Below are 19,663 nucleotides of genomic sequence, written 5' to 3'. Positions count from 1 at the left end.
TGGTGTGGGTACAGCTTGTAGACATTTCTAATAAAAAAGAAAGTGAGCGTAACATTGCGTTGTTTTGGTTTGCTTGTTGCACAGCACCAGAGCCCCATGGACAAAGTCAGAAACAAAGACAAAGACAAAACGCTAGGGTTGCTCACAATGTACTTGCGTATTAAAATGCACTATAAACTAGCTTTTGGTCTGGTACCTTTAATGATATATTTGCATAGTTAACATGTATTGTGATAGCACCAGTGAAAGACTGAAAAAGCTGTTGTACAGAAAGGAACTCAATATCATTCATTTTAGTTATTAGTAGTCAAGCGCCTAAGAATTTTACCAAGAAAGTATGCGTGGATGTAAATCACGCAGTTACTCCAATGTGTTGAAGAAATTCACGCGTGTCACGATATCCATCGCACCAGATAGCACCGAATTTCACGCGCATTTTTCATGATATAACATAAAAAAAATAAAGCATTGTTTTCGTACTGCTCTGCAATGCATAACGCGGAGGTTCATGCGCTCTAATAGAATCGTGTAAAGTACAGTGTTTATCAGTTAACACAGGCCATGAAAGAAGTACAACATTTAACGTGCGAGGCCTTCTTGTCGGCAGAAAACCAAGCGCCACAGTCTGGTGCTCTGCCAAAATAATAATGTTGTAGCGATGATACAACGATGGTGAGCACTTCCCGGCCTGCAGCTTTTGTTTCAAAAGACACGTCGTGGCATTGGTAGTGGCACCCGTCGTCATCCTGGTTGCTTTCGTTTTAACCTTCAGTATCTTCATCGACATTTCACCGCCATGGTACTTACACTGTACTGGAGACTACCACAAGTAGTCTCCACAATCTCCCGGGTTTCACCGGCGTCGGCCACCGTCGTAGAAACCACCGTCACGTCCGCGGCTGTTCGCGTGCAACCGCTTTAGGGAAACGTACGTAGACGATGCGTCGAAGCCGCCTCTAAGGTTGTTACACATGCACACGGCCTGCGTGGAAATAGCCCTTGATCACCTGCGTGTGGTCAAAGTACACGCTGTCTCAGTAAATAGATGTGTACGCGCTGCTGCGGGCTCATACACGTCCTTGCGTACTCGAGTGCGTGTAGCGAGCCGTTAATTATCAGCAGCTATATCTTCACTTCTCCAAACCTCGGTCTGTCTTTCGGCAAAGGAATTAATGCACTTTCAATGATAGAGATCTGTAACCGTGGCGCACATTACGGCACGGAAGAGGACATCGACGGAGATCGAAACTGCAGCGCTAGGCGACCTTGTCCTCGCTGCTGCGGCAGACCCTGTGGAGCACCCCTCGGGCGTCCGGCGCGTAGCGCGATTTCCAGGTCATGGCGACCGCGGCGTCGGCGAACATGCTGGGAAGGTTGAAGAACAGCAACGCCAGCAGCCAGCCCGGGGCGCCGTCGCAGCGGTAGTAGCGCCGAGGCCGCGCCCTTGTCAGGGCGTGCGCCATGGCGTCCACCACTTCGGACAGGTCGCTGCGGGACACCTTGGACAGGAACCGCACCATGGCCCGGCACCGGTCCGTCGCGTACTCCGCACCGTACGCCGCCCGCACGTCCTCGGGGGCCCCGGCGAAGCGCTTCAGCAAGTCCTGCTCAGCGCGCGGGTTGATTTCGGTCCTGGAAGATGAGAAAACCAGCACGGTGTACCACCTTGAGTGCTTGCGGAGGGCTGGTGGTTGGCTCGGGATGGATCGGTACAGTAAGGTCATACTACTTGTCGTTCTTTAAAAGACACTGAAGGTTGAACCACTTTTCGTTTTACTTGAAGGAGCCCACCTTGTGGGATTCCGATCATTTCGGATTTCGAACGACGACGAACTGCATATACTCCGCGTTTTAAAGAATAAATTGTTAAATTTAGTATTTCTCTTCCTTGACTCCCTCCCCCTTTTTTTCGTGACTCAAGGTAGCACGTAACATTTAAGCGAGCCGAGCAACCAACCGAAGTCGACGGTAACAGTGAAGGGGTGCTACCTAAGAAAACGTGAAGGAAAATCGCTCTCATTACTTTCTTTAATTTCTCATCTAATTTTTTAATTTTTTTCGTGTGGCCCATCTCTGGGGTGAATGCACTCCAGAGCGTGACTAATATAAATATCTCGATGTCATCTTCGCGCCTGACATGTCGTAATACTTCATAACCAATCACACAGACGCTACTCAAAGAAAGAAAGAGAGAGAGAGAGAGAGAGAGAGAGAGAGAGAGAGAGAGAGAGAGAGAGAGAGAGAGAGAGAGAGAGAGAGAGAGAGAGAGAGAGAGGGAGAGAGAGAGGGGGGGGATGAATTTTATTAAGAGCATCATAATGAGGTGTGGGGTCCTCAGTCCAGGACTCCATTGGAGACCCCTGCCGTCCCGGCCCTTTCCACCAGCCTAAGCTGGGAGTCGAGACCGGAGCTGGTCAGTTCCTGCTCCCACAGCTCACGGGAAGGGTACGCGATTCTTTGAATTTTGAGACTACTTAAAGGCACGACAGTCACCTTAGCATGGCGACATTGCATTCATCTCAACCTATAGAAGACGCCCAATGTCAACGATGCAAGGCCGGCTCTTCCAACGATACCTACCAGATTACATGATTGCGTAATGTCACGTCCTAGCGCGGCATAGTAGATGCTAGACTACGTTCACAGCGTGAAAGCCACTTAAGCAACTTCATAACAACGTTCCATTAATGCAATTAATTTTGTTTTTACTGTTCCTCGCAATTTCGCTTTCCTGCTGCATTATTACTGTTGCTGTTCATCTCCCGTTTTTTTTGCTGTTTAAACAGGCTTTGTTAATACTCCTGGTGTGTTCTGTATGGGGCGCTGATTTCCCTCATCGGCATCGTTTATTTTTTTAGTATCCTCATATGCTTCGTCATGGAGACTGTGAGGTAGTACTAAATGAATAAATAATGTATGAAACCAATCAACACCGGCCACCATGTGAGCAATTTAACACCTAGCCACTTTTATATCAAACCTTTCGGTCAATCACTGACCAAACCCACAATTGGGGTCATATTAATAAATTAATTCAGAGCATAGCATCCGTACGAGATGATCACTATAAACCTGCAACCTTTTTTTTCCCCGCAGATGTGTCATCGCTAAACTTAGTGGATGCTAGAGTTACTATTCTATACCTCGCTTGAAGCGGCATAAAAAAATCGGCGGCGTATCTGCTGCTTTCGTTGCAAATGTCGAAAGACGATAGTCATCTGGCACCCCTGCCAAGTATATACCTCCTCTCATGCTGTTGCTCTCCCGTCTCACTCCTCCCAATATAAATACGCTAGAGATTTGCTCAAGTCAGTTTAAATTTACCGCGTTCCACTGCCCCATGCCGGGTGTCTCGATGCCAGCGCTGCCGTACGGCGGAGACGAGCGCTAATTGAGGCACCCTATACTACAATGTTTATAGAACCACGTCGCCCTACTCCCCGCGTGTTCCCAGTGGACCTTTGAACCTGCCTAGCGGAACATTTCGTTTCTGCTGCCGTTTGATTTCTTAAAATTCTGCCAGGAGCTATAATGGCGCGGGCGACAGCAGGCGACGGAGTGATTTTTTTTCATCAGTAGGTGTAGTATTTCCTTTGCTATCACAAAAATGAAGCATCCATGAACTTATAAATAACGCAACACTGCGAATATCACTTCTGCATTGATTTTATGCCTCATATCTACATTATGTTTGCTCTTGTTTAACAATGTTGACGAGTATGAACATTGCCACCGGACTTGGACGTTTAGATTTGGCTGTGGGCATATAAATCTATTATGCCGCTTCGGCTTCACTTTGTACGGGTGACCTCATGAGCCAGTTGTTGGCCCTTAGAGTCGTCTCTTCACTACTCAGTGACGTAGAAGCTCCGGGCAGACCTTTGATCCTCTACTTTCTCGGCCCTTCTAGACGGGTTCTTTGTCCAAGTGTGGCCAGCAACCTACACCCCAGTGCAGCTATCCCGTCGAGACTTCTCAAGGCCGCCATTACTTTAGCTAAGGAAATTCGTGCACCGGATGCTGATCTCGATCTCAACCTGCCAGGCTGTGTGTAAAAATAGTTACTGCGAGGTCGGGCAGGCGAGTGGATTCACCAGATTTTCCCTGGTTACGTCTGACTTCAGGTAGGCTGCCAGAGAACGCCAAAAACATCCAGTGGCAAAAACCTTGGCAAATTCTTGAACCGTTTCGAGTACTGCAGCTTTCCCTTTGCACCAGATAAGCACAAAATAAGCGGCAACCTCGCTTGCGTACTGAGACTGTTTTTAACATTTGACAGACACTTTTCGCGTATATATAGGGCAACACTGACACGTAGTAGGTGGGTTCGATGGTGGACACGCCGACGCCCCACTGGGCGAGTTCCCGCCTCAGGCCGTCGGCGAGGGCAATCACGGCCGCCTTGGTCATGGCGTACGGCACTATCCACACGGGGGCCACACGACCTGCCAACGGAAACACGCACTGGTGAAGAAGAGATGCAAACGCGTTTCGAGGACGTCGGAACGCGATCAACGAGGGTGCACACAGTAAACGTATTCCACAACATCGGAAGGCAGTTCTGGTGTGATTCGGGAATGCGAGTATATGCTATGTCATGTTCCATTGATCTTGTCTATTCACCGATCTGTAAACGGAGGCGCATATGCATTCTTGGGTGTACCCGCATCAACGTCTCGTACATTGAAGACGCTTATTTAAGAGCCACCACTCTGGGGCCAGTCTGATGATGCAAATGGTCAGGTAACTCTTGCAGTAACTGAACGACGGCTCTCTGTCAAGTCCACCATCCTCTGGCAAACTAATCCACCGTTTTCGTAACCTAAAGGGGCTCGTTACGTTTCATTCTGAATATCTGTAGCGAGTCCCTTGGGTTGGCTTCTTATATAAACGCGCTAGGGCTGTGTGAATCGAAACGGCGTTACCTCCTGGGAGCCCGTTTCGAATTAGTTGGGGACCGTTGTGTATTGCCCCGTGGAAACCAATTCTTGGGGTCCGTTGTGAGGCGTGTAGCTGTATCACGTTGATTTATGTAGGTTTCGAGAGCAGGACAGGCGGCTGTCTGTCCGGGAAAGATTTTCCCATCAAAGAAGGCCAAATATAAAACGTCCAGAAAATCCAGTCACTCCTGCAGCAAGATACGCTGGTGGCCACGTTGGTAAAATATTCTGCCACTAAGCTTCCGTGCGACTCAAAAATAAATCATGCAACCCTCCATCTAGCAATGACCATGGTTGAACACGAACCTTTGTCGTGGTGGATTCTTTAGTTGGTCCATCCCCCACTACGAGTATGTGCTATTCAGGATGTACGCACATATTTCCTGAATACCCACAACAACTCTCGGGTGTGCACTCCATAGAAAATGCCGAGCGCGTCCCGCGCGGCAACCGCCCAGCGTCCACGGCTTCGGGAAATTGGCAAAAATTATCAAAAAAAAAAAAAAAAAACTCCAGCGTTCGCCGTAATCATGGCAACCCTTGCTCGGAAGGAAAAGGCTCCAGCGTTCGCTGTAATCGTGGTAACACTTGCTAGGACTGAGAAAGATACGTCATCGCGTACGCCCCTCTGAGGCAATGTCCAATGACTATCACTGCCAAAAAAATGAAGGAAGCTCACACTTACAGCTACAATGATGCAGTAAAGGTCGTTGCAGCGAACAGTAAGCAAATCGGTTGCAATCGTGGACTTAAACCGTCGTGGTGGTCGTGAAGGTTGCGTACAGCTTCGCTACCGTCTTACGCGTTAGTGTGAGCTTCCTTTTTTTTTTCTTTTTTTTGTTAGTGGGTGCCGGTTTGAGGTGTTAAACCCCAAGCTGTGACGTTAGGCAGTCCTAAACCTCAAAATGGGAAGTTAGCTCGAATGTCTTGTGGCTAACAGACTTACGGCGCACAGAGAAACGCCATTCTTCTCGTGACGGATTCTTTGGTTGTTTTCTGAGTTTTCCAAACCGCTTCGGCCATGTCGAAATGGAGCCACTATGTACAAATGCCACAGTTTCTCTGTATAGTTCGCTTGACCAACCACCTGACTGGTTCCCTCTTTTGAACGCTTGTGTGTGTTTGCCTGAATTTTGATGTATATTTGCTTGTCATAACTTCAGGGTATTCTTTTGTTTGCTTGTATTCCTCGTACTGCAACGTCTGAGCGTATTTTCCCATGTAATAAAGAAAAAAAAAATGTCGAAATGGAGCCATCGGATAGACTACAGCTTTATCACGCGAGGGACCCAGGTTCGATTCTGGCTATGGGAAGCGGTTTTTTTTTTTTTTTTTCTTCACTTCACCCACGATCTTTTATTATCATCGTCAGAGAAAGTTGGCTTTTCTGCAGGGCGTATTGGCGTAGAACGGCATCATTGAGGACACTAAAGCTTCGCTTTAAAACGGAAAACCACGAGATGGCAATACAAGCATTGGGCCTAAAGGCTGCACCTCCGCAAGCAGAAGTTCACTGCGGGATAGCATCAGTAAAATTTGCAGGAGCCAGCATTCTTCTTAGCAGCTTATGAGCCGTTGTATCGGCTAGGAACAAGCTCCACGCCGATCAGCGCTGGCGCCCCGCTGATAAGTACAGTAAACGCTCGTTATTTCGAACTCGGTTAATTCGAACTTCCAGTTAATTCGAACTCACGCCCCGGTCCCGGCACAGCCCTGTATATTTCAATGGGGGCAAACTCCCAATAACTCGAACGCGTCGGCATCCAGAACGGTTAATTCGAACTATGGTCCCCTGGTTTCCATCGCTCCTGGCAGAAAAAGTCGGCCCAGAGTGATAACAATGTGTTGCAAATCCAAACCAAACCAAATTTGCTAGAGATTCAAAACAACGAAACAGAAAAACAACAGCGTGGCGCGCGCGCTACGCTCCTGCAACAGCTTATTTCGCGTCTACAGAGGGCGCCGCGCCACCGGCGCCAGTGCTCCGGGGCATGCCATTATTATTAATGATGCATTATTTGCGAAATCACCTGCCACAAACATGTAGCAGCGCCTAATTCGTGATAACGAGTCTAGGTGTGGCTTCTTTGTGTTCTGCCCGCGCAGTGTGGCACCACGTCCATTTATTCTGGCGCCTGCCCGCAAATTCGAACTCCGCTTAATTCGAAGAATTTTATGGTCCCCTTCGGGTTCAAATTAATGAGCTTTTACTGTACTGGTTAGGCGAAAGTCGCATGCCACATGCTAAGCATACCGAAGTAAAGTTGGCCTGGCCCAGAGGAAGGGGCGGGCCAGTAACGAGAGGTGGTAAGGACGGCACAGACATAGGCCAATAGTGTGTTTACTTGGCGAGTGTCCCGTTCTGTAGAGTAAAGAGTGATCACAGCTGAATAGAACGATGCGTGGGACTCCAATCAACCGCAAGTGTTACTGCGTAAAGTGCATTCACTCGCGCAACACAACTGCCTAGCATCTGGCTGTAGAGTTCTTTGCGCGCAAGCCTAATGCCCCGTCTGCGAAATCGATGACACTTCTATGAAGCACCTGTAGAGCCCAGTGCGTTAGAGCACTTGCGGCCAGATACGGAACGTGCAGAGAACACTGGCACGAAACGAGAAAAAGAAAACGCTTCCGATCTCTCCCCCTTTAATTTCACTTCAACTGCCATATTACGAATGCAGCAGCACTTACCTGACATGATTCCCTTTTTAGCCTGGCTCCGCTGACTGCACCGACCTCATCTATGGCCCTCATGGAATCAACACGTCTACCACTCGTCTGTTCCTCCCTGCCGCCCGCTCCCCCAAGCCCCCTTATTTTTGACCGGCGGTCTTTCCCCTCTCACTGAACGACTGTAATAAAATCAAACTTTCCCCTTACCAGTTTTCGTTACTTTCTGTCGTGGTCTATTGACGACGCGTAACGTACGAGTTTCGCCTGAGAAATCATGGGCAGTGGCGCGTTATACGAATAACGCTATCGAAAATCCGCCACGCCGTCCAGTTTCGGAGCCAGTGTACTCGGGAGGGGAAGGGGGACGAGTCACTTTTTACGTTACCGCCATGCGTGACCACGAGCGCGGAGTGCTTGCTGGGCCAACTCCGTGGCCTTGAACGAGTACCGGCGCACGCGCCGCAGTCTGAGCAGTTTGAAGGAGCACTTACCCCAGTGCCCCATTCCCTTAGCAGTGCAAGTTGGCCGTCGTCTCAGGAGATTCGAGGGCGAACCAGGTGCAGTCAAGCACGCCCCATCTCGATAGCGGTACAGTAGACTCTCGATAAACGGAACTTCAAAGGAACCGAGAAAATTAGTTTCGTCTAACAGGAGTTTCGTTTACTGAGATGTGTGAAAGTGCAAATTTATGTGGGTACACACTCTTAATACCATTTCATGGAACTCTAAGAAATAGAAGGTGAATGTAGCTGAACGTTTTTCAGAAGGCAAGAAAACTGCAAGAGGTTTAGGCACAGCATTCACAAAGTTGATTTAGCAATAATGAGTCGCTGTGCACTACAAAATGCATCAATTAATTTTGTTTGAGTCCTTGCAACTGCATCTTCACGGAGGCTAGAGGCCTCAACTTCGCGACTGCTTAGGAGCCACCTTATTTAGAAGACGGTAACGCGGTAATGAAGCGCGAATAGCACCACGGTGGCACGAACGAGGTGGCAGGAGCTGAGACCTATAACCTCAGCGTCTTGAATCGAGACGAATGATAGGAACAAGAACTGTGATGTTGCATTCGTTGCGCTAGCACGGCTGACCCCTTACGAGACGAGGCTTACGAAGCCAACAAGGCTAAAAAAAAACATGGAGGAAGAAAAACAAAAACAGAACGGCCGGAACGGTAAAAAGCTGATTCTCATGCTAATGGCTTTTACAAGAAGTTCCGTTTTTGGCTCCGTTTTCACGGTGACGCGTAAATTTTAGTTCCGATTATTCAGAGTTTTTTTTACGTTATCTGAATACAAAACCAACCAACTTACAGGATACTGTTCCGTTTAAGCGACAATCCCGTTAAGCGATTTCCGTTTATCGAGATTCTACTGTATAATACACCCTGTGTGGGTGTTCGCGCATTGGACGCGTCGCTCACCTGCGTAGCTGGCCACGAAGACTAGCCTTCCCCGCGAGCGTCGCAGCATGGGCAGGAAGGCGCGGGTCACCCTGAGCGTACCGTGCACGTTGATGTCGAACATCCAGCTCACCTCTGCCTGGCTCGCCCACTCGAACTCGGTGAAGATGTTCACGCCCGCGTTGCACACCACGCCCCAGAGCTCTGCACGACGCCGGCAGCACACGCGACAACCGTCACCACCGCGCGAAAAAGTATGACACGGAGGAGAAAAAAAGACTACTAGGACATCTACTAGCTTCTTATAGTGTAATATAGCGACAGCATAAGGGTGTATGGAGTCCTCCTCCGCGTTCAGCACCGAGGAAGGTGAAGCGGTCGCAGGGCCGTCAAGGAGTTCGGCGGGGTGCCGTACAGAGTGCCCTAGCTCGGTGTGCGGCAGTGACGGGAGTTTGCGTTTTGCTCCTAAGACACGCGCTATGGAACGTGTACAAGCTAATGGGAGCTGAAGTCTGAACTGGCGTTTCGGAATCGGTGGAAAAGAGTTTCGGAGATGCCGGCTTTTTCGTTGAATCAGTGAGCCACTCAATGCTTTCGCATCAAAAAAGAAAAAAAGAAGCAGGGAAAGCCAGGGATTAGGTAGCCCGAATGCGAGATTACCTGACCAGTGCGAGGAGGGGAAAATGCTAGTCGGATTCCTGTAATACCAGCGTAGTTTTATTTGCGACAGAAGTACAGGACATAAAGATGTGTCAACTCTTTCCGACAGTGGAGAAAAGGTCATTTCTGGTCCCCTATCCGTCTTCTCTATTCCAGTGTCCAATCCGGTTGCAGACGGATGACCACAATATCGTAGGAGCTTTCATGATAAATGCTATCCCATCTGAAACAGGAGTTATGCATACATCTAGCGTATCTCTGAGGCGTACTAGCCAGAGACACGGAGGAAACGCGAGCAATTTAATGCAGATGAGAGCAGGCACAGGTCGTTAATCGAAGTCATCGAGCGATAGCTCCGCCACTATTTCAGCGACTGCCGCAATCAAAAAAATTGATAACTGTCCACGAACCGCAACGATTACAAGAATAAAGAAGAACGAGCGTATAGACGCGTATTTTGCAACTGTATACACATAAAATTCGAACGACGCAACGCGTTCCTGCAGCTTTTGAAGGCTCCAGTAAACTAAGCAGACAATGTAACGTAGAGTGTTAGCTGAATAGATGACGTTATGCATAATTTTGCATGGCAACAAACTGCCGGTTTTGGCACGCACAGTTCCTGTTATACTGAAAATTTAAGGGATGCTATAGCGTAGCAACATGCAAATGTTGCGCCGGTACTGTGGTTTAATTTTGGGACGGCCTGCTGGATGAGTGATAACATTACTAAGGTGGCAGAGAGGGAAATGAAACGTTTTTCCACACACTTTGGGTCAAACTTCAAAATGCTTCCTCTCTTAATGCAAGCTCACTTATGACGTCGTTACATGCACCGAAAAAGGCCGATATACAGATGTGCCCAGTTATTATCACTGAATGCTTTATCCTCGTATGTAATCGTTTAACCGTACAATGACTTCGATTTTTTTTTTCAAAATATGTATCGAAACGTAATATATAGAGCGCACTCCGTAATATAGCAACACGTTACTCGTGAACAGTTTCATTTCGTTTCTTTGCTGTAGAATTTTTTTTTTACTTCTCTTACCATTGAATTTAGACAGCAATATCGTTTCTTACCTCCCCAAAATTTAAAAAGTATTCTTTACGAGTTTGGGCTGGTTATGAGCGCTAACAGGGTCCTCTGATTGTTCCTTCAGTGCCACTGAGTTTGACGGGACAAAAAAAACTTATACTCATAATAATTTAAGATTCATTCATTTACCGCTTTCCTGAAATGGGGGACATTTATAACTTTGTAGCAATCTATGGCAGTATACTTCAGTGATTGTCTCTTGGTAATTTTTACTCAGCAAAACTAGCCGTTTCTCCAAAAAAATAATGTTAGAATTTTATGCACTCTGGCTACAAACAACGCATAGGAGTGTGGTGCGGCTGGGCGGCTCGGTAGAGTGCTAACAACATAAAGCTGGCACTATGGGTTGCTTCGTAAGGGGGCCGTGAAGACAAAATACAGTATAATTAATTAAAAAGGCCGCTTTGAACCGCAATAAACCTAAAGTACTGAAGAATAAGTATGCCGAAAGAGCCCTGTTCCGCGTACGCAAAGAAACGCTAGAACAAGTAGAAGATTATAACTACCTTAGTCAGGTCGTCTGTGCTGATCCCAACCATGAGAAAGAAATTCGGTGCAGAATTGGTATGGGCTGGGGTGTACCCGGCAAGCACTCCCAAATAATGAAAAGTATGCTACCTCTATCACTGAAAAGTAAAATATACAACGAAGGCGTCCTTCCGGTGACGACATTGGAGTGAGAACTTGGCGCCTTACTAGAAAACAAACTTGAAAGCAAACTTAGGTCATGTCAGCGGACCATGAAAAGAAGAATGATAGGAGTAACGTTAAGGGCGAGGAAACGAGCTTCTTGGATCACAGAACAAGCTTAAGTAGAAGATATCGTAGTCCAAACAAAGAAAAAACAGCTTTAACACTTTCATTTGTCAGTTTCCAGTCTCAGAAATTAGCAATTTATGAAATGTAAACTAAAAATCCCGAGCCATCTCCACTAACGTGAAATCTGGCGACGGGCGAAGCACGCAGTGTATAAGTGTATTCTTGATTCCTTGGTGTTTTTGCCAACGGAGATGAAACCTTTTTTTGAAGAGGGGGGGGGGGATGGGCGGTTGAGGTACACAACTTTGCTGTAAAAGTCTCTTGTCTTTGAAGCACGAAGCTCCCTCGCGCGAGGCGTAAACAAGTTTCCCGGTGCTACATGAGACGACGATTACAACGACGACAGATGACGCCAACAGCCCCAGCCCCCAAGGGGATTCGCCCCTACTAAGAGATGGAATTGGGCTGGACACGTAGTTAGGCGAAACGACAGCTGCTGGAGTACCAAAGTTACAGAGTGGATACCGAGAGACGGAGTAAAGATCGCTTCCCCGAAGTCCGGTGTCGATCAGGAACCCAATCGCCCGGGCTCCGGTTGATTTGGCAGGAGGCTGGCAGGGCGATGGTGTTGAAGTTCTTGGAGGTGGCGGTCGAATTGACGAACTCGAGGCGTTGGGGTTGATTAAGTGAAACGACGAGCTTATATACAGCTATTTACAGTAGGAAAACTGGGTACATGACTAGAAAAACTTCGAATTTCAGCTAGACGCTAGCTTCGAGTGCGCACAAATCACTCGAGCTCCTCAACTTCGTCTAACTCTCCTATTCTCGGAGCGTACACAAACCGCTCGAGAAACGACGGCCGAGACTCTGTCTCGCCGCAAGATCCGTCTAGTTGCCCGGTACGGCGCTGCACCCTAAACCTCCGACGCGATCTTAACCTCGACAAGGGGGCTCACAAATCCCAACCTAGCTTTAACGGTCGAGACTCCTTGTCCCGCCGGGAACTGCCCAGCTCGGCGCTCAGACAAGAACGATTTCCAACGGCCAAGTTCGGCCTTATAAAACCTCGATATCACCCTCTCTCGGGAACGCCCCTATAGCGTTCGTACACGCGTATGGGAGTGCCCAAATTCACGTAGACAGCTGTCACCCAGCACGCCACGGAATATTCAATGAGGCGCCGCCATCTTCGGGTCAACGGCACGCTCGCAGACGAGCAGGTGCGTGCGACCCCGCGGGGTGAAAGCGAAAGACGCGACTGTGCGTCATGCTGACCGGGGCGTGTTAACAATGGAGACTCGTGCGGCGCTCGTCCCGACGCCGGTAATCCCACCACCCCCGCGCGTCGAGCAGACGGTTCCCGGAATCCGGCGGCGCTGTCTGTTTTCTCAATGGGGGATTATCCCTGTGGTATGCGGCAGGCCAGACAATCCGTCTCCCGTGCACGCCGTGACGAATTGGCGACGGCTGCAGCGTAGAGTCTACAGTGCTGGGCCACCAGACAGAGCGGCGGGTTCTCCCGCGCAGCCCGGGCGCCTGGCCGCTAATCTCATAAGTGGACCTTACAGACGGGTCTAGACGAAGGGGGACACCAATAACTCGATGGAGGGACAAAATAAGGACTTTCGGAGGGAGAGAATGGACTCGAGCGGCGCGGGACAGGAGCGATTGGAGATCAGTGGGAGGCCTTCGTCCTGCAGGAGACCTGGTGGGCTGTTGATGATGAAGATCAATGATAACCATTTTATCACAAACTTCAAATGAATAACCGGAATATTAAAGGAAACATATCCAGCAGGGGCAACTCCCCAGCCCCTTTCCGGCTATGACGTCACAGATCTTTTAGTGTGTGCGATGATTGGCGGCCGCCGATCTAAGCCACCGCCAATAAACATGACTGGGCGACTGTTGTGGGCTTCTTGTTCCGTTTGATCGTATCACTTGAACGCTTAAAGGGACCCTGCAACACTTTCGATAAATGCTTTCACTCTTTCCTTCGAGTCTGAAAGCACTGCGAAAGCTACAGTTATCAATAGGGCAGCGAATTGGGTGAGTTCGAGTGCGTTCATAATGGTCAGCACAGACGAAAACCGGACAAGAACAGTGAGGATGACACAGCGCTTGTGTCGTCCTTACTCTTTTTGTCAGGTTTTCGTCTGCGCTGAACATCATGAACTACAGTTATCGCCAGCACGGAGCGGCACTGCGTGATTTGCTCGTCGCACCAGACACGCCTTCCGTTTCTGCTTTGTTTTTGTGGCTTTATTTTTAAAGCTGTTATCGAAAAGCGTTCATTGCTACAACTGAAGGAAAACCGGCCAACAGCCGCTATATGGCCTCAGTGAGGTTTTTGGGGCCGTCGAAGAACGTCAAGACCGGGAAAGAGAGAAAAAGCTTTTGAGCGAGTTTCCAAGTTATTTGATGGGCATAGAGCAGTAATTTTTGGCTGAGGTACTTTGCGACCCCCTAATCTAAATACTGGGTGTGTTAGGTGACTACGTTCTGCAAGCATTTAAAATTTCAAAAAAAAAAAGTTGAAAGAAGTGTTGCAGGGTCCCTTGAAGTGCAGTTAAAACATTGGTAATTGATTTTTGTGCTGGCCCATATTACGTCACTCTTGCTGATAATACGTCACTAGAGCGCGAAATTCGAAAGTTACCCGCCGCAGCGGCTTAGTGGCTAAGGCGTTGTGCTGCTGAGCCCAGCGAGTTCCTTTCCCGTCCGTGGCGGCCGCTTTTCTGATGGAGGCGAAAAGCGAAAATACCCCTGTGTTCGAGATTTCGTTGCACGTTAAAGACCCCCAAGCGGTCAAAATTAATACGGAGCCCTTGGCAACGGCGCGCCTCTTCACCTGTGTAGCGTCGGCGCGTTAAACCTCATAATCAATCGACATTTGAAAGATTTTTTTTTTAGTTTTTCCAGCGTTTTTTTTTTGTTGTTGTTGTTAGAAAAGGGTCTTTGTGGCAGTAATGGAGACTAATTATTTACCAAAAGTTAGTTCCTGCTAATTGAACAAAGTTGTATTTTGTTTTTGGACGCGGGTTCGATTCCTGGCCGCGGCGGCCGCTTTTCTGATGGAGGCGAAAAGCAAAAAAACTGTCGTGTGTACGAGATTTCAGTGCACGTTAAAGACCACCAGATGGTAAAAATTAATCCGGAGCCCTCCACTATGGCGTGCCTCATCGCCTGCGTTGCGTCTGCGCGTTAAACCTACATTCAATCAATCAATGAATCAATCAACCAATCAATCAATCAACCAATCAATCAATCAATCAATCAATCAATCAATCAATCAATCAATCAATCAATCAATCAATCAATCGATCAATCAATCAATCAATTAACCAACCAACCAATCAATCAATCAATCTATTTTGTTTTCATGGCCACTTCATATATTCCGAGTTCAACCATTTTTTAATTATTTCTACTGTATGACACTCGCAGGCGGGAACAGAACGGCAGAGCTCAACCGGAAAGTCCCCACGGTTAGCAGGCGTTTGTCCGCTCACGAGTAAATAAAGGGGACGGCGATCGCGGGAAGGATAATCAACATGAAAAAAAAAGTCAAGGCAGGACCAGGCATGACCTCCACATACCGAGCTTCCAGAAAAAGTCTGCGTACGCGATGCTCGATAGCGCGAGGGTCATATGTGTGGTATCGGCATCACCTCCTTCCGAAGGTCGGATAGGGACACTGACGTAATCGGGTCGGCGAATATAGGTCACGCAAGAACGATTTCGAAACCAAGGCCTCCTTTCGCAACTTCTCCCCAGTTGGTATCTCTGGACGGCCTGATAACGGATAATGCCGATTAGCATTAACCCTGCTCACTATTTTAGAGTCAGACGAAACATGATAAAAACACTGCTTGCCTTTTGCGTTTAAACAGCTAGTCTATATGGGCTGCAGAATTACTAGAGAAACACGTCGGGACTTTTTTTGTTGTAGTCATTGCCGTCTTGACGGTGGCCTTTTGGTCCAGCCGTGGAGGGCAGCGTTAATAAAACAGTCCATATAAAAGCTCCTCCTCCGGTCATTAAGGGCAGCTCAGGGTTAAAGCAGTTGATAAGTTCGCAGAAAGTTGCACTGACGGACAAAGTAAGTCTGCGGGGACTTCAAGAAAAATTGTTTCTTCGGGAAGCTTTCAGGCATTCTATAGTGACGAAAAGACATTCGTAGTCATGACACGAATGGCATTTTTGATCCTTAAAAAAACGTACTCTCTCGTCACTGCTTCTTTGTCCACACGGCACTTGTTCATAATCGTTACATTCGTGAATACTGGCGAACTGATTTACTTAAGCCTCTTTTTTTTTTTTTTTTTTTTCAAATACCGTTCGTAAATGGATCCATGTCCGTTTCTGCGTCTGCGTGCGTGGTCGTGCGTGTGTCTGTGAGGGTGCGCGTGTGCGTGCGCCTATGTTAGATGTAGCTTCTTCGAGCACACTCTTTATGGGATAATTGCATGAGTTACACTACGAAGTACTGCAGAAAACCCTCATTAGTCACTTCTGTCTGTTCAGATGGGTGCGCGTGTCTCGTAGTATTCACAGTTGATGCGTATTGTGTGTGGTGGCAACTTGTCTTCACTTGAATTGTATTTTCTTTATGCACGTACCCTGGCGCTGTAATGCCAAAAATGGCAGCGTAAATAGGTATATGGGGACGTTGGAACCGTCTGCTTTGTGTGCTGCTATACTAAGTGAAAAAAAAAAAAAAAAGCGACCGTACGGTGCTGTCCCAGCTCTCGGTCGACCAGTTGCACAGCGTCTGCGACCTGCTTGTCGTCGCGGACGTCGAGCGGCACGACCCGCATGCCGGACCTGCTGGCCCCCTCGAGCTCCGCGCGGTTCCGGTCGGGGAAGAGGCACCCGGCGAACACCTTGTAGCCCTCACCGTCCAGCCGCCGGGCGAGCAGGCGGCCGAAGCCCCGGTCACAGCCTGGAAGGCAGCCGAACATTAGGTGGTCACAGTAATACGGTGTTCCGCAGGGCTCACTCCTTGACCCTGTGCTGTTTCCTTGAATCACTAGATCAGAATTTGATAATTGAGATATTTTAATAAACACTAAGGACAACAACAATGCGGCCTGCGTTGACAGCATAACGTAAAGTACCTTAGGCATGCAGTTGAAAGCGGATTTCAGGAAGTTGACACCTCTCGGAGCGATTTCCAACAACACCAGTCCCGTCTAGGGCTTATGAGCAGAAGGACTCGGGAAGAGCTGCTGCGCCATAGCGAGGTGACCGCCGTAAAAAAGATGTCATAGTTTTTCTTGCCCCTCCTCTTTACATTTTTTGCCCCTAACTCCGACCTACACCGACTGCACATGCAACAGTGCCTTTTTCAATGAACGTCCATTAAATCAATTATATAGCGTAGTTATAGGACTACAGGCCATACGCCGTTGTAATTCCGTAAGGGGCAATTTCAGCTGCAAAATTAAACTTCGCTAAATCAGGGGAAAAAAAGGACAGACCGGGAGAAGAAGCGCGAGCGATATTATTCATAATCGAGACCGCAGGTCAGCGCCACTCTGCACGCGTAAACCACTTCACCTGGCAGCATGCTGTTGGAAGTGCATGAGGTGTACAGTTGCACATATTTCAAGCCCAGAGAGGATCTCACGAAGCCCATCTTGAATTGCTAAGCTGTAGTTTTTGCTGAACATGTTCAGAATACCTGAACTTTTTTAATTTTACCGTTGAAAGTCGTAAGAAATGACAGAGTATTACGCGTCTACTTTTAGTGCGCTAAATGAGGAGCAGGACTTCGTCAGTGCTTTGGTTTTTTTTTTCTCTCTATTACGGTAGCCCGGAATTTCCGGACGCAAATGGTAATGGGAGGGAGGCTTCCACTCAGTTCCGCTTCCGATACGAGGCAAATTATTTCGCTGTAATTGCATCCGCAAGTGCGCGGCTTCCCTCGGCAACAACCCAATGCGCGTTCAACGACATGCTGGAGGCATTCCGCGAATTGATTTCCGTCAACACCCTCACGTGGCTGCACGTGTGCTATCTCTGTGGGCGCGTGACATCTCGTGCCAGATGTGACGCCGCGATGGCAAAGGCCAAAGTTCCTATAGCTGGCTAGCTTCGGTAATACAACCCATAGCAACTGATTTAAAGGTAAAACATAGCCTACAGCTCTTTGAATTGCTCAACAAATTTATGAACATCTTCGAACAGCGTAAAAGCACAGGCATTAGGGGAAGAAAATGACAGGACGACGCTGGCATTTTCTTTTTTTCCCCTAATGTTTTTACGCTGTTGTTCGAAGATGTTCAACCAATACCAACTCGCCCAAATGTCGATCCTTCTGCAGTAAATATGTCTTGCTGACTCCCACCATTTCTTACCTGCGACGTGGACAAAGCCAGGTATATGACCGTCTATTTCCGGTTTGCGCTAATAAGAAGAAGAGAAGAGACCTGTGATAGCGCACCTACACACTCGGCTGTGTAGCTGATGACATGCTTTGATAGTAAAGTATAGCACTCACACCATGTTTTAATAGGCTTCTGTACTACGTTTTTCTCTTTCGTCTTTCCGACTGCTCAACAACATCGCCGCCTCGTGGCAAACTTGTTGGCCAGTGGAGCGCAGAACACGCCTACGCCGGAAGCATTGTTTGAAATGACGGAAGGAGACAAAAGGACGCGGCCGCAATTAGTCCTTACTCTGTGCCACTTCCTAGAGGATCGGTTATTCGGGAAAGAGATTTCGATCAGCCGCATGGGAAAGGTAGAGGCAACGTTCCGCCCTTGTGAATCCTTACGCCTCCTGTGCACTACGGATATATGGTCCGGAGCACGCTGGGATCCGCGTGCAGGGTTTCCAGGTCTGGCTATGTGTCGCCAAACTGGCGACTTTTCGAGACTCGTGGCGATTAAAATTTTATTGTGGCGACTTGGCTACTTTTTGGCTCCTTTGAGCTACGGTGATTTAAATATTTACGGGTCCTTCCGATGCCCCACTTTCCGCAAAAAGGTCCTTACATGACATTTCAGTGAATTTCAACCGTTGAGACAAACTGAACAAACAGAACGGAACAAACTTTTAGGCAGAATACGATTATCTGGCAAAGTCTAGAATAGGTCCCAACAAATCGGCCACTCAAACACACCACATGCATGCAGCGCTACTTACTGGCACAAAAAGAAATTTGCCTTGCTCTTTTCCATATCCTGCACCTGATGTCGCACGAATAGCCGCAAAGCCTTCAAGCAATGCCATCGATTTAAAGTTCAATGCTTCAGTAGTTTATGGGAGCTTGAGATATCTCATGCAAAGTGATGGAAAGTGTGTATGACGATGCGTATAATAGGCACGGGAATGTAAGGAGGCAGCGAAAGTGGTAAAATGTGGTGTGCAGCGAACTCCCGTTGTAAGTCATTCATGTTCTTTGAATGCTTTACCTAAATCTCCATATTTTAGCTTTTTTGTAGACAGTAGTCAACCACTGCCGCCCTTCCGGGCCACAGCAAACGAATAAAATTTGTAACACGGTTTTCTAATTATCGGTAGTTCTGCATTTCTTCCGCGAAGGTAATCAAAAACTACTCACTAGCATCACCTTATTTATTTATTTATTTATTCATTCATATTACCTGCAGCGTCGATAAGGCATTACATTAGGGGGATATACACAAATACACGAATACAATTCAACACATGGAAAAAAAAAACATGAGGATAAGTGACACAAATCAGCACAATAGCGCGTCAAATGTACAAGCAATGACCCCGTTGAAGAAGAAAAAAATAAAGAAAAAAGGAAAAACATTACATGTGTGACAAAAACGTGTGGAACAGAGGATCAGATGTACAATTAACAATATTACTTGGTAGTTTATTCCATTCACCAATAGAATGGAGAAGGAAAGAACCCTTGTAAACATCAGTACGGCAGTAAATTTCACGAATTTTCCATTCCTGGTCGCGTCGCTTAGATACAGAGTTTGGGGGTAGTAAGGAAATGTTAGGATCAATACCAGTCTTTTTAAAATAAATACGGGAAAGTAGTTCAAGTTTGTGATGCAACCGACGTTTACTTATTGTTTCCCAGCCCAAGTCTGCTTTAAGTGATGTAACGCTTTGGGTTAAAACTATAATTTTTAGTTA

At 47.6% G+C, this 19,663-nt stretch overlaps 1 protein-coding gene across 2 annotated transcripts in view; it reads right to left on the bottom strand.

Moving 5' to 3' along the window:
- Positions 1-234: 234 nt before the first annotated feature.
- LOC144174751 (17-beta-hydroxysteroid dehydrogenase type 6-like) overlaps positions 235-19,663 on the bottom strand; it is a 35,085-nt gene continuing 15,656 nt past the window's right edge. The window contains exons 3-6 of one of the 2 annotated variants that reach the window (XM_077703596.1): positions 16,272-16,481; positions 9,037-9,219; positions 4,313-4,445; positions 235-1,632 (exon numbers count right to left, since the gene is read on the bottom strand). In XM_077703596.1, the coding sequence (XP_077559722.1) occupies positions 1,257-1,632; positions 4,313-4,445; positions 9,037-9,219; positions 16,272-16,481 (902 nt within the window). In that variant the 3' untranslated portion in view covers positions 235-1,256. The remainder of the gene's footprint in view (positions 1,633-4,312; positions 4,446-9,036; positions 9,220-16,271; positions 16,482-19,663) is intronic. The other variant, XM_077703597.1, reaches the window with a different exon arrangement.

The sequence above is a fragment of the Haemaphysalis longicornis genome, unplaced genomic scaffold (genome assembly GCF_048455015.1).
Source record: "Haemaphysalis longicornis isolate Haplotype H1 unplaced genomic scaffold, Haemaphysalis longicornis Haplotype H1 scaffold_3, whole genome shotgun sequence".
NCBI lineage: Eukaryota > Metazoa > Arthropoda > Arachnida > Ixodida > Ixodidae > Haemaphysalis > Haemaphysalis longicornis.
This window is presented reverse-complemented; position numbering and strand designations above follow the sequence as displayed.